Below are 16,187 nucleotides of genomic sequence, written 5' to 3'. Positions count from 1 at the left end.
TGTATTAAATTTTTACTAAATTATTATGATTTTTTATATTTTATTTATGTAGTTATTTATTATAGTTTTAATATAGAGTTTCTGCATCTCTCCAATATCTGTGTCTTCTCCCAATTCCATTCCCTTGGCAACTAAGTGTATAGGATGACTCTCAGGGTTTGTTACCATTGGCTATTTGTTTTTCCCTCACTGTTTCTTCATATTCCACATAGATAGAGATCATTCTGTGTTTGTCTCTCTCCCTTTGACTTTACCTAAAATAATACACTGTAGTTTTATACACATATCAGAATAATGTATGATTTCATCTCTTTTAGCTGAGTGATATATATATATATATATATATATATATTCTCCACTTTATCTATTCATCAGTTCTTGGACACTTAGGTGGTTTCCAATTCTTGACTACTATTAATTAATATTAATTACATTGCAGTAAATATGAGTGCAAATATCTTTTCAAAATAGTATGTGTCACTTGGCATAGATTCTAGAAAAGAAATTTCTAAACATATGTAAACACTCAATTCTTAATGCTTTGAAATGTCTCCAATCAAATGACAGTCTAGCCAATCATGAAGAGAGTTCTTTTATCTCAACAAGTACTTGTTATTGCTAAATGTATCACTAACTCACACCATGCACAAAATTTAGCTCAAATTGAATTAAAGATTCTTAATTATATCTGAATTAATGAATTATATTCAGGAAAATATAAGTAGAAATCTACATGATATTGACTCTAGAATGATCCATAGTCAATAAATCTCTGTTATTAGCCAAAAAAGCAAAGTAATAAAAGGGACTTCATCAAACTAAAAGAAGTTTCTGTACTGCAGAAGAAATTATGGCAAGACTAAAAAGATATGGGAGAAAATATTCACTCAACGCATTTCTGACAAATAATACTCAACAAATATCAATCATAGATACAGAAAGCCCCTAAAAAAAACTTAAGCATACAAAAGCAAACAGCCCATAAAAAATTGAGAGAAGTGAACAGAAACTTCCTCAATTAAAATATCCAGACAGATAGCCAATCAGTATGTTAAAAAGTATTTCTTATCTCTTTCCATTGAGGAAATGAGAACCAAAACAACAATGAGATTTCATCCAGAAAGATGAAACATATCAAAATGAGTGTTATTTTTATGTTTCTTCCCTGGCTTTTTTTGCGGGGGTGGGTGGGGGGCATGTCTAGTAGTCCTCAGGGTTTATGCCTGACTCTTAGTGTAGAAGTCACTCTTAGTGGTCTTGGGGGACCAATGGTATTCTGTGATTGAACCTCAATTGGTCGTGTGCACAGCATGTACCCTAGATGAACTATCAAGCACAAGAATGTTACTTGTAGGTGTAAGTCAATAGAGAACAAGAGTATTAAAATTAAAATACATTTTTACTTTATTATACCTATGTTATCAGGCATTATCTTAAGTACCACCTTACAGGTTTGGAGCATCTCATCTCAAACTTGTGAAGTCATCAGCATTCTAGCCTTTTAAACGTTAGTTAATATTAATTTTAAATAAAATATCAAATAATAAATGATATTTAAATTTAAATAAATATTAGTAAATAAATATTAAATAATAAAACATTCATTTTAAAGTGGCCTGTCAAAGTGGCATAAAATGACTTTTATGTTTAAAATATTTAAGTAGGAGACTGAGAGGAAGCACAGTGGTAGGGTGTTTGCCTTGCACACAGCCAATCCAGGACTGATGGTTTGAATCCCAACATCCTATAACGTCCCCTGTGCCTGCCAGGAGTGATTTCTGAGCACAAAGCCAGGAGTAACCCCTGAGTGCTGCCGGGTGGGACCCCAAACCACCACTCCCCAAAAAATTAAAGTAATCTAGATATTCTATTTGTTCATTCTATTTATTCTATTTTATGGAGTCCAAGGAAGCTTGGAACTGTAAGAGAAGAGCAATAATTTGCATTTCAAAGACATCAAAAATAAACAGAAGGCTCTCCAGTTTCAAGAAAGATTAAATAGCAACTATTAATTAATAACTTAGGGCAAGCTTTGCTAATTGTTTACTAGTCCCTTGAATATAAAATGAACACAAGTTTTGAAATAGCTACAGTGCAATGGAAATCTGATGCAGCCAGAGAGATGAAGTCATGAAATTTTCCTATACATAGATGTACATGGAATCTATTATGCTGAGTGAAATAAGTCAGAGGGAGAGAGATAGACGCAGAATAGTCTCACTCATCTATGGGATTTTAAGTAAAATAAAAGACATTTGTGCAATAATTCTCAGAGACAAAAGAGAGGAGTGCTGGAAGGTCCAGCTCATGACGTGAAGCTCACCACAAAGAGTGATGGGTACAGTTAGAGAAATAACTACATTGAGAACTATCATAACAATGTGAATGAATGAGGGAAGTAGGAAGCCTGTCTAGAATACAGGTGAGCATGGGGTGGGGAGGAGGGAAATTTGGGACATTGGTGGTGAGAATGTTGCACTGGTGAAGGGGTGGGGGGTGTTCGAGTGTTCTTTACATGACTGAAACCCAACTACAATTATATTTGTATTCAAAGTGTTTAAATAAAAATATTTGAAAATACTATGAAAAACTCCAAAGCAAGCTGAAATATATATATATATATATATATATATATATATATACAATTCCCTAATTTTAAAAGAAAACATTGCTATAAAAATCCATTTTAAAATACTACTTACTTACTACGTAAGGCATTTGCCTTTCATGCAGAAGGTTGGTGGTTCGAATCCCACATCTCATATGGGCTCCCAAGCCTGCAAGGAGAGATTTCGGAGTATAGAGCCAGGAGTAATCCCTGAGTGCTGCTGCTGTGACCCAAAAACCAAAAAGAAAAAAGAAAAAAAAAAAAGAAAAGAAAAAAAAATACTAGTAGATGTCTGAGATTAATAATCACTTAGTGACAATTTTTGAGAAATACAGAACTAAAGTAAAAATACTGCACAGAAATATGAGCTTTTTTCTAAGTATATATATATAGTATTAGGCAAATGATTCAATAAACACAATGGGTGCTTTCCCCTTGTTTTTGGGTCAAGGTATAAGTGTTCCTAAATGATTTCATAATCTTTCACTGTGGTTAAGTACTATCACTGTTATATATATATTATGATGTCTGTCTGATATCAAAGAATATAGAGAATGAATGTTTATCTATAATATAATATAATAAATATAATATAATTAATATAATATAATATAAAATATAATATAGTTACTGCTTTGTTACAAAGTCCCATTTGTAACAAAGCAGTAACTACTGTATTGATATCATTCTGAACTGGGATTATTTGGAGAAGTTGAGTTTTTGCCATGCTAAATGAGGATAGTAAGCATGAAATAGTACAGCAGAGGTCTTAAGTCCTATATAAGTATATGTATTAGGGGCTTTCATCAATTCTAACTGCATATGAGTACGCCTAAGAAGTGTGAAATAGCTCAGTGAAGTATAGATTTACTCATCCAGATCAAATAAGAAAAATTTGAGATATACCTTGATTGCTGATACCAAAAAGCTATCCAAGATATTAGCATCATAAATGGATCGCTTATAAAAGTTTCCTGTCCCAGAGAACAGTTATTTATGACAGTTCTTTTGAAAATACACTTTATTATGTTCATCTTGCTCATGATTAAATAGATGAAAATTAGAATAAAATAATTATGCATGAATATAACCTGACTATAAGTCCTGCTTATTTAATTTGCCCATTAGATGGACATTTTATACATATCATTGCATTAGTTCTAATTAACAGCTAATTTTCATGCAGATACAATTTCTTACTATATTTAGACTTTAAACCAAATGATAAATATAAATATCTAAGTCTCTTAAAGTAATTAGAGATCAAAATGCTATCTTCAGTATATGTTTGAGAGTGATTTAAGTTTACTGTTTACCTGCACAAACCAAGTAATTTTATTATTATATTTGTGATGCTTAATTTAAAATATTACTTTGCAATATAAAATGTATTTAAAGCTCTCTAAATCTGACTTTTATGCTGCTTATCTATTCTTGCTTTTTCAATATAAATGTCAATATTAACAATTTACATTTTTTTCCTCCTGATTAAAACTGAGTAGAGAGAAAAAGCTAAAAATGTGATGCGTTAGTAATATAGTCACCTAGAAAAATGATTTTTTTCTATAGAAACAGCTTAAATCTGATTACTTCCTGTTGTTAACTTAATTGTAATTGTTTAATTAAAAGTTATTTTGGTTCTTCAAATAATATAGAAACCCTGATGACTTTCAAGACTTGTTTATCCTTTAATTGATTTATCCTGGTTTTCAAATGTTTTATACAACTTTCATAGATCTTCATTATTGATTTTGGCATAGACAAGTATTTGAATTTATAGGCTTTTTAGACAACTGGAACTTAAAATTCAGAAATATTTTGGAAACCATTGTTAATTATATTTTTTATTTTTTGTTTGCTCCCTTTATCTCCTTCTCTATCTGGGAGTTGGGGGATCTTACAAGCTTAAAGAGATGTCTGTTATCCATTTACTACTTTGTGCCTTATTCAGTTTCCAAATCACTAAATTAAACAATTTTCAAAATAAATTGTTTATATTTACTTTATATACATCAAAGTATCTATTTTTCAGAAATTTATAGCCAACATCTTTTTTTAGCTCTTTTTAAGTGATACTTAGTTGAGAAAATCTCCATTTTACTTTCTCCATTCTACAATTTCTCCATTTTTCCTTATCATATCATCTATTTGAGAATTCCTTCTTCAGGATTCTGTTTATTTTCTTAGAGGAAGTCCATGTTTATTTGATATACTACCTGTACTAGTAAAAATAATCTGTACTAAAGAATATAATAAAACCATTATCCCATAAAAATTATGATAGCCGGTATGTTTGTGCTAAAAATCTAACTTAGACCATACTCATATCTATTCTGCTTTGTTATTCTAATACATGAGATGATGAGGCTCACAAATATTGTCAACTATACATATCTTAAGCTAACATATTACAAACACCAGCTACAGAACTTATATTTTTGTCATTGATTTATAATACTACAACATGTAGAGGTTTAAGTTTAACACCTTTCTATGTATAGAATATTCACCACCAAGTGCATGCCCTTAATCATTACTCTCCTGAACTTTCCCTCTCATAACCATTATAATTTTTAGTTAATCTTGGATTGAGTTTGATGTCTTTAACCAATTAATTTACCATATCTTGCACCATCATATGAATGTCTGACTTCATGAGAACTATCTTTCACTTCTTTACTTACTTGACTTTGAATATTGCCTTATGTTTCATCCATTTTATCCTAAAAGGCCCGATTTTGTCCTTTAAAAGCAGAGCAATATTCTTCTAAGTAGACAGACTAAAGTTTCTTTAGTAGGTGATGTAGGTTGATTTGATGTTTTGGCAATTGTGATCAGATTTTGAGAATACAAGAATGCAAATATTTTTAGTTTATTTTCATATTTTGAATGGAATGGTATTGCTTTGAGTGGTATTTCTTTATTCCTATTTTTTATTTTTTAAGAAATTTTCATACCAAACTCAAAATTTAACCCAGGTATTTCTAAATCTAGCTTTTTTTTCTATTTATGTTAATTCACACTGCTTCCTTGATTCCACTCCCTGTTGCTTCTGTGGATTTTTTTCACAGTAATAGAATGAGCTGAAAATAAATAGCCAGCAAAAGTCAAAATATGAAAATACCCAATTCCATACACTAGATTTTAAAAGGTTCTAATTATGACTGGGTCTCTTTGATCAAAACTAATGGAAATATCTTAGTCAGCTCCCTACAGATTTGACTTTCCAACTTAATTCTTAATAAAACAAAATTCATCTTGTCAAACCTTGGGCACTGTGGGATATTATGAGAAAGCTTTGATTATAAGACTTCTGCTGACAGTGAAAGCTAAATGGAGTCAGCAGTTTGTCCTTCTGATGAAAACTGAGAAATATCTGTGATGAGAATACAGCAGAGTGTTCCTACACAGTTTCTAAACTACATCAAATAATTTTGACAAGATATAGCCCCAAATTATGTATTGGAAAGGCAGTGGTAGAATGGGAGAGGCGTTCCAGATTTGAAGTGATCTTGCCAGCTGCCTCCTTACTAAGTAGTCATGCAACCTTCTTTACAAGGTCCTTTATTTTAACTGGAACCAAATAAATTTAAGAAAAAATCCTAGGCTCTATTGTTAAATTCAATTTTAGTTGAACATTTTTCTTGTTTAGTTGAGGTTATTATTGGGTTATATAATGTCGTTTCTGTTTTATATGTTCAAAACAAGTTTATTAAAAGTTGCTCTAAATAACCTTTCTATAAACCACTGTTGGCATAAGTCATAATTCGGTTGCCAGTCATTTCATTTAACTGGTAATATGTAGTCTAAAGAAACTTCATCCCAAAATGCATTCTCTCTAGTGATATGTATAAAAGTAACTCCTTTTTTTGCTATAATTCCAAATAAAAAGAAATGGGACCAGAGAGACAGTCCAGAGGTTGAGACAATTGCCTTACAATTGGTTGACTTTAGTTGATTCCTTATACCCAATATATGGTCCCCCAAGTACCAGCAGGATTAACACCTACGCATAAAGTAGGAATAGAGCCTGAGATATGTATATATACATATATTTATTTATATAATACATATTATTAATATAGTTATGTAATACCGATAATATAAATGCATATTAATATTATAATATGTAATATAACATATATATACTCAGACTTTGTGTGTAGGTATTACTCATGCCATATAAAAATACCAAACAAAGATTTAAAAAATATTTTTGAGGACTGGAAAATCATTAATTCCGTACAGGTAATCCATACATCTAGGCCCTATGATGGACATAGTTAAGAGAGCTAAGAATTCTTCATCATAAAAGAGCTTTTTTTAAAAAATTTTTTGTTAGTTTGTTTTGGGCCACACCCTGTGACGCTCAGGGGTAACTCTGGGCTCTGTGCTTAGAAATCTCTACTGGCTTGGAAAACCATATGGGATGGCCAGAGATCAAACTTTGGTTAGTCCTTGGACAGCCATGTGCAAGGCAAACGCCCTACTACCGTGTCACTGCTCTCGCCCCATGTTAGAGCTATTAAATTTGTTATATGACTGAGTCAGTCATACCAGGTTTTATACAAATGACAGAGAGAAATCATCTTTGTTCTTCCTCTCCATACAACCAATCTATAACTAAAATGCTGATAGCCTGTCTCAGATTATCTCTCGGACCTATGTATTTAACCATACCTACTCCTGTGACTTTGATTGAGATAAGATTTATTAATTTTAATTAATACAATAGTTTTCTGACTCTCTAGCTTCAAGTTTTTTTCTCCCACAATTCTATTTTTGTGCTGTAGAGAAATTAATCTTTCCAAAATATAAATCTGATCATATCACTATTTTGCATAAAACATTTTAATGGCTTGTCATTGCCTTCAGGATAAAGTGCAAGCAGCTTATCACAGTTTACAAGCCCCTTGTAAATCATTCCCCTAATTATGTCTTCAAAATGTTTTCATTGCATTTCTCTCCTGTTTTGATACAACCATTCTGAATTGCTGTATTAAGCAAATCACTTAGTATCTTCCATTGTTACCTTACTTTCCCTAGACCCACTCTAATATGGCTGATGGAAAGCAGGACTGGAACAAAGTTTAAACAGAAATATGCTGGTGCAAAACTACTATATTTTACCCACAACAAATTAATTATCAAGCTAAGTCTATTTGGGATGTTTAAAATTGATATTGTAATACTTAAGGGAATAAATATGTGTATAAATGTAAGTCTATAGTGAAATAAATATAACCTGGGCCAGAGAGATAGCATAGCGGTAGGTCGTTTGCACGAAGCAGATCCAGGATGGAAGGTGGTTCGAATTTTGGCATCCTATATGGTCCCCTGTGCCTCCCAGGAACTATTTCTGAGCATAATGCTGAGAGTAACCCTGGAGCTTCATTGAGTGTGACCCAAAAAAACAAAACAAATTTAAAAAAGGTTATCATTATAGCTCTCATATGCTTTTATTTTCCTCATATCTATAAGAGTTAAAAGGAATTTGATAGAAATTTGTATTTACCTCAAATAAAACCTATTTATCAAGATGTACCAAATTCTAAACCAATATATCCAACATTTACATAGAAAAATTATCCCAATGTTTAATATTAAATGTACCTTTTTCATACTTTAAACCTAAGTGTCTGATGTTCAATAAAGTTTCAGTTGGCTCTGTTTGGGAGAATTCCCAAAAATTAAAATATATAGGACATTGATGCAAACTCAACACTTTTCCTCTTAGCTACTGACTTTTGTTTATATCATTTGGCTTCAAAATAAAGTCCTTTATAGAGTATAGAGTGCATGCTGTTTGACCTGACAGGTTATTCAAGACACTGCTTTATTGTTGTTAAAATACCCAATTTTATTTATAACCAAGAGAAGTGAAGAACCAAGAAGTGAAGTGATATAAAGTAACTTATCAAGATAATATATACTAATATTGGCAGCTCACAGTAATTTAAAATCCAGTGTCTTTACAATTGTATTATCACATATTATTTACCTAACTGTCCTAACTAAAATTTTCTTCTTCCTTCTTTTGCCCCTTCTCCTTCAGGCTCCTGACCAAGGCATAGACTAAGAGGTGGAGTCATGCTTCACACGGCCATATCATGTTGGCAGCCATACCTGGGTCTGGCTGTGGTGTTAATCTTCATGGGATCCACCATTGGCTGCCCTGCTCGCTGCGAGTGTTCTGCTCAAAACAAGTCTGTTAGCTGTCATAGGAGGAGGTTGATCGCTATCCCAGAGGGCATTCCTATAGAGACCAAAATTTTGGATCTCAGCAAAAACAGACTGAAGAGTGTCAACCCTGAAGAATTTATATCCTATCCTCTATTGGAGGAGATAGACTTGAGTGACAACATCATTGCCAATGTGGAACCAGGAGCATTTAACAATCTCTTTAACCTACGTTCCCTCCGACTTAAGGGCAATCGCTTGAAGTTGGTCCCATTGGGAGTATTCACGGGGCTCTCCAACCTCACCAAGCTTGACATTAGTGAGAATAAGATTGTCATCTTGCTGGACTACATGTTCCAGGATCTGCATAGCCTGAAGTCGCTAGAAGTGGGGGACAATGATTTGGTTTATATATCACACAGGGCCTTCAGTGGGCTGCTCAGCTTGGAGCAGCTCACCCTGGAGAAATGCAACCTAACAGCAGTACCAACAGAAGCCCTCTCTCACCTCCGCAGCCTCATCAGCCTGCACCTGAAGCATCTCAATATCAACAATATGCCCGTGTATGCCTTTAAGAGATTGTTCCACCTGAAACATCTAGAGATAGACTATTGGCCTTTACTAGATCTGATGCCTGCCAATAGCCTCTACGGTCTCAATCTAACGTCTCTCTCCATCACCAATACCAACCTGTCCACCGTACCCTTTCTGGCCTTCAAACATCTGGTATATCTGACCCACCTTAATCTCTCCTACAATCCCATCAGCACTATCGAAGCCGGCATGTTCTCAGACCTGATCCGCCTTCAGGAGCTTCATATCGTGGGGGCCCAGCTCCGTTCCATTGAGCCTCACTCCTTCCAAGGGCTCCGTTTCCTTCGAGTGCTCAATGTTTCTCAGAACCTGTTGGAAACTTTGGAAGAAAATGTCTTCTCCTCCCCTAGGGCTTTGGAGGTCCTGAGCATTAACAACAACCCTCTGGCCTGTGACTGCCGTCTCCTTTGGATCCTGCAGAGGAACCCCACTCTGCAGTTTGGGGGACAGCAGCCCATGTGTGCTGGACCAGACACCATTCGTGAGAGGTCCTTCAAGGATTTCCATAGTACCGCGCTTTCTTTTTACTTTACCTGCAAAAAACCCAAAATCCGCGAAAAGAAGTTGCAGCACCTGCTCGTGGATGAAGGACAGACCGTGCAGCTCGAGTGCAATGCTGATGGAGATCCACAGCCTGTGATTTCCTGGGTGACACCTCGGAGGCGCTTCATCACCACCAAGTCCAACGGAAGAGCTACAGTGCTGGGCGATGGCACTTTGGAAATCCGCTTTGCTCAAGATCAAGACAGTGGGATGTACATTTGCATTGCAAGCAATGCTGCTGGGAACGATACCTTCACGGCCTCCTTAACTGTGAAAGGATTCACATCAGACCGCTTCCTCTACGCCAACAGGACCCCTATGTACATGACTGATGCCAATGACACCATTTCTAACGGCACTAACGCCAACACTTTTTCCCTGGACCTTAAAACAATCTTGGTGTCTACAGCTATGGGCTGTTTCACATTCCTGGGAGTGGTTTTATTTTGTTTTCTTCTCCTTTTTGTGTGGAGCCGAGGGAAAGGCAAGCATAAAAACAGCATTGACCTTGAATATGTGCCCCGCAAAAACAATGGTGCTGTTGTGGAAGGGGAGGTGGCTGGACCAAGAAGGTTCAACATGAAAATGATCTGAGGGTCTACCACTCACAGGATTGTTCTGTGTCATTGCTGGTAACCACTAAGACAACCTGGCACAGCAAATTACAAGTGACTAGGCAGCGTAGAGAAGCTGCCCCTGTGTCAAAGCAGGGGCCTTGGAAGCAGGAGGACTTCTTATAGAGACTCTCCACCAAGAGGCAGGCAGGCACGTGTCACAGCCCTTCACACAGTGGGATACTAATTGTTTGCATTGCAAATATTGGCATTCTGGGGATCTCAGTAATGAACCTGAACCTTTGGCTCATGCTCATGGACAATTATTCAACATTTTCTACCATTGCAAAAAAAAAAAGAAAATATAAAAAGAACAACCTACAATGTAGGATTTACATATTAAAAAGACACATTTGTCTAAAACATACTCTACAGAAAAATTTGTATCTATGATTGCCATTTGTTAAAAAGCCTTGCATTATACCATATTGTTGGTTCAGTATCACACACCAAAAAAATCAATATATTCTTTTCTTTTTTTTTTTTTAAACATATATGCTGTATATGTTTTAAAGCAATATGAATGAGAGGTTGTGCTTTTAGTTACTCACCAATATAGATCCAAATGTGATTTCACCTTCCTTTACATACAGATAACCTTGAGACTAGATCCCTGGAGTTATGGGCAGAGACATGTTGAAAGATGCAATTGTCTGATGTAGGATGCCAAGATAAAGGACCCATGGCAAAACTGCTCTACTCTGTTAACTTCTGTTACTATAAATAAAGGCATGTGCCTAGTTTTGATACAGAATGGAATATTTTTTATACTTGTGATATCACACTGGACCAGTTTACTGTAAAAAAAAACAAAGCCCTTGGTTTCTCCAGAAGGTTGTGTGCCACTGGTAGTACCTGTAAAATGCAAGGTAGGTGTTAATAATAAAAATCATCAAGAACTTGATTTTACTTTCATCAGTTACTAATAATGGGTTAATAGAAAACAGAGAGGTTATGCTTATTATATATACATCTAGGTTAATATTCACCTCATAGCCAAGAATTCAGATGTCCAAATATTTTCTGGATAAGAAGTTCTTCTTAGATGCCAACACAAACCAGGGTGACACATGCACAACACTATGTTAATGCAACTAAGGACCTGATTAACAAGCTATTTGATAGCTGCCTGAAGGCTGAATTATTGCCAAAGGGAAGATCTATCTACTACCATTCTGATGTTGTCTATTCAAATATGGTCCACACAATAGTAGCCTAAAGGGGACAACTTTACAGTTTCCCCCTATTTCCTTACCAAATAAACATTGGTTATTTTTGTTAACTTACTTTGTTTAGACAATTTGCATTTGACTTGCTTTTAAAGAGGTAAAGAAAAACAAAGTGGAAATACTAACTTTTTTTCCTCTAGTGAGGAAAAAGATTAACCCCTTAAAATTTGCTAAATTGTGCTGGCACTTTTAACCTTCTGACCCTAAGGATATTTTCCCAATTAAACTTGCACCAGTTATTGTTATTCAAAAGATTTTAGATCAATGGGCCAAGAGATTATACACTGAGTACTTCCTGGGCATGTGGTCAACCCGGGTTCCATATCAACCACTCCATATGGTCTCCTAAGCACATAGCCAGGAGCAAGCCCTGACACAGCTGGTTGTGGGCCCCCAAAAACATTACAGTTTTTTAAAAAATGGCATCATGCCTTTTCCACCATAGATTTATTCAAATGAAATACCTCATTTGATTAAATGTTGAAGAACTGTTTTCAAAGCGAATAATGCATTAACTATAGTGTCAATGTATGCATATTCTACATGCATATTCACTAGTATTGTGATATAGTTAATCAACATACAGAGGAAGATTTTAGTACTATCTATATTTTAGTGATATCTAAATTAAGACCTCTCCTTTGGAGGACATGGAAGCTGGAAAAGAAGAATTTCTATATTTGTTTTTTTAAAAAGACATTCATACAGTTGACACTTCTAATATTAAAATTCTCCAGAACTCATATAAATTTAATTTATCCCAATAGAAAAGCATATTGTCCAGAATTTTTTGAATTGACTAGTAGCACAACATAATCCATCAGTAAGGAATAAAAAATAAAATTAAAAGGTCAAATTGTCTGTTTGAGTCTCCCATAGGTATTTTAGAAATTTCTCACGTTACTATCACCTCATTTATATTTAACATTACAAATCAAGACCTGCTCTATATATCCTATCACCCTATCACAGTTTTTAATGTGTGTACAAATGCAATGGATCTTTCCAATTTCAAAAATAATACAAGATCTTTCTAATTTGCAAAAAAAAAAAAAAGTTAAAATGGAGTCTCCAAGAATTTGATAGAAAATAAATTGTCTTAATTTTGTATCATATACAGGTAGGATTTAATTCTACCACATAAATACAAAGGAAAATAGAGCAATAAATTAAAGGATATTGTGATTACAACTACTAATTTTCCAAACAAAAATCGACAAAAAACAAATCAGTCAAATGAAATTAAAGTTAACCTATCCATGAAAAGATTTTCTTACAACTTTCAGTTTTTTTCATTATCAGAGAGATTATACTCCAAAGGATTACCATATTCTGGATCATAAAAGAATATTAATTTATTCATTTACCTTAAAATGGAGGTCCATAGTGTATTCAGTGGAACAAACTGTTGCTTTCCATAACCACATCTCATAGTTTACAACCTGTATAAGCCTAATAAATTAGAAAAATTCTATGAGCAAAAATCCCAATTAATTTTTACCTTGGTATTTCTTTATAAATATATTTCTTTTATTATTTGAGCATAATTTTACTATTAGTAACATAAAAACTTGTCCCATAGACTGGTTTTGTCAAAATTAAGGTAAAATAACACTTCTGAGACTGAATGTTTTGAGAAGTTCATGTTTCTTCTGAAACATCCTAAATTATTGTTTGTAATAAGAGTAAATACTTGAGTTGGAATATAATAGATTACAAGATACTTACCAACTAGCTCAAGTAAATATATTAGAAATGTACTGGTCAAATATTTTTGGATAATCTTTATCTTTCTATAGGAAATAACATAGTAATGAACTTATTAGAAATTGGATGACTGTTAACTTCTTTACATTCTCATTATTGGTGCAAATTTTGTGTTGTCTATTGTTTGGGTCTATAGTTTCAAATTTCATAAAATTAATTTTCCCTTTTGACTTTAGGTTACCTCTTAATTAGGTCAAACTAGAAAATGGCAGATAATAAGATTTTATAGGACAAATCTTCCCCTTGCTTGTCACCTTTGAGTCATCTTTGTCCAAGATGATTTTTCTTAAATCATCCTAAAAAGAAATAGAATTTTTGCATGTTGACCAGTTCTTCAAATATATAAAATAAGCCTCTTCAGAGAAATACTTTTTCTCTCTAAAGAAGGCAAATATTTAATACATTAATTCAATTAAAGATTTTAATTGAGTAGAACTCTAATGATCTCAGTTCATCATTTCTGCAAATATCTGAAATAAATATCAAAATATTAGACTCTAATTCACTAAGTGATGTGACCTAATATCATCCTGGCAAGGATTTCAACTTTCTTCAAAATTCTTATTATTCTTTTTGTAAAACTTCTTTTCATTTGTATTGAATTTATAATTAGAGCTTTTTATAAATTCTCAAAGCTTTTTAAAAATTCTCAAAATTCTCAAACAGGTACTTGACATTTTCCAAGGACTTTTGACATAGTCTAGTTTTGGTCATCTCTCAAAATTTTTCTTACCACTGAGTTAACTCTCCAGCAATATAGTAGCATTCCGGATTTACCCTACAGTACTCAAATAGATGGTTTTTATTATTTGGTGATATATTCTATTTTTTTTCAGAGCCTAGAAAAGAAACAAAATATTTATTTACTTTAGAAAAAATATATTTCCATCTTCAGGGAAGTTTGATTTTTTTTCTATACTCAAGTAGGACAAATATATTATATACTAGAAAGCACAAAATAAGTATTTGATCTTAGAGAATAATCACTGAACAAGATTCCTTGTTGATTAATTTACCTTTCTAGAGAATCCCTTCATCTCTGTATTGAGACTCTAGTCTCACTTCAGGAACTCTGCTTAAAACTATTCAATCTCATTGATTATTTCTTTTCACTTTCTAAGAAATTCTTAGTAAAAAAACACATTTTCAGTTTAGAAAACTAAAATATAACAGAAATATGTACCCAAAGTTTAAAGGATGGTTGAAAAAAAAACAGATTTATTTCAACTGTTTTCTTTCTTATATTTTTATTTTTGAATCTATTCTAACTGAAGAAAAATAAATACTATGCTCTTTTATAATCATCAGTGTCCTTATAAATTCCCTTTACCTGTGTCCTCGACACTTTTATCTATCACACATAAACTATTTCAAACGAACTTTGTGGCATATAAGCCTAGTAACAAAACCTTTGGGCCAATACCATTCATTCTTAGTTGTACTTAGGGTTTGAGAGATACTTGTATCATCTTTATCACAGTACTAAAGTCCTAGATTAAGGTTCTAGATTAAGGGTTTTAGATTAAAGTCCTTTATTATAGAACTAAAGGACAATATGTGCCCATTTAGTTCAAAGACTTTCTATGATTGGTTTTAGAAACTCTTATCAACTGAATTATTTTCTGCTTTAGTTTTTTTTTTTTTTTCAAGTTATTCTGTCAGTTCTGTGTGGAAAATCCTATGATTTGTATCTCATGTGTTAATGTCAGAACTACACAATTCAGTTAGGCAATAGAGGAGACTTTCTGGTATTTGGGCAAACAATCATAGAGATCTCCTTAAATACACTTTTTTTTTACAACTTCAAGAAAGATTCCTCATGAGACTTTTCTTATTCTCAGTCTAGAAAAATGTATGATGACAGGGAAGAGACAGTTCCATAGCTCTCTTCAAGATCAAAATGACAGCTGACTTGTCATGATATTTATTTAAATCACCTAACAAAAAACTAAGACAAAGGGACATAAATCTCTACATGCAAGATTTTGCTTACTTAACTATAATTTCAATCAACCATTAACAGCTGGTTTCCAAATCTCATTTGTTTGGGGAACAGTAAAAGTAGCTGCATGTTTTCTATTAAAAAAATGTCAGAAAATGGAAACTGCATATCTTATGTGAGCTCTTTAACAGATTGCCTACAATGAAACATTTGCAGGAAAAAGGCGATCTAGTTAAGAAATGTATAAAATGTTAATTTTTCTAAAATAGATATGAAGCTGATGGTATTTTTGTTCCAAAATATGGAAATCTAAAAATTATAAGGTTACCTGTGCCCCAGATTTCCCTTCACTTGTAATGTCTCTTCTCCCATGCTTACCCCATTCCTGAACTACAATCTGAAATTGTAGTCCAGGAATAAGAAAGAATGAAGAGCCAGAAGAGCAAGAATAGGGACTATCAATTCCCCAGGGACAGGCCACAGAAAAGAAAATTTCCCATGTGTCCATATTCCTACTCCCTTTCTTGACCACAATAGAAATGATCTCCCTTTCCCCATCCACCCCTGGATTGTCACTGTCATCTTCCAAAACCACCATGCCTCACCAATGAATGATCTCTCCAGGAGTATTTTGTTTCATTCGTACTCAGATCTGTGGGTAATTGTTCAACGGTAAATTGCATTTTTTAAAAAGCCTATCTCTTATAAGC

The 16,187-nt window shown here is 33.5% G+C and overlaps 1 protein-coding gene across 1 annotated transcript in view; it reads left to right on the top strand.

Moving 5' to 3' along the window:
• Positions 1-11,443, top strand: part of LINGO2 (leucine rich repeat and Ig domain containing 2) — a 1,160,605-nt gene extending 1,149,162 nt beyond the window's left edge. The window contains exon 7 of the mRNA XM_049771075.1: positions 8,664-11,443. Within this exon, the coding sequence (XP_049627032.1) occupies positions 8,699-10,519 (1,821 nt within the window). The 5' untranslated portion in view covers positions 8,664-8,698 and the 3' untranslated portion in view covers positions 10,520-11,443. The remainder of the gene's footprint in view (positions 1-8,663) is intronic.
• Positions 11,444-16,187: the final 4,744 nt, after the last annotated feature.

Source organism: Suncus etruscus, chromosome 1 (assembly GCF_024139225.1).
Source record: "Suncus etruscus isolate mSunEtr1 chromosome 1, mSunEtr1.pri.cur, whole genome shotgun sequence".
Taxonomy (NCBI): Eukaryota; Metazoa; Chordata; class Mammalia; order Eulipotyphla; family Soricidae; genus Suncus; species Suncus etruscus.
The sequence above is the reverse complement of the archived record's forward strand: the minus strand, read 5'-3'. Positions and strand labels throughout refer to the sequence as shown.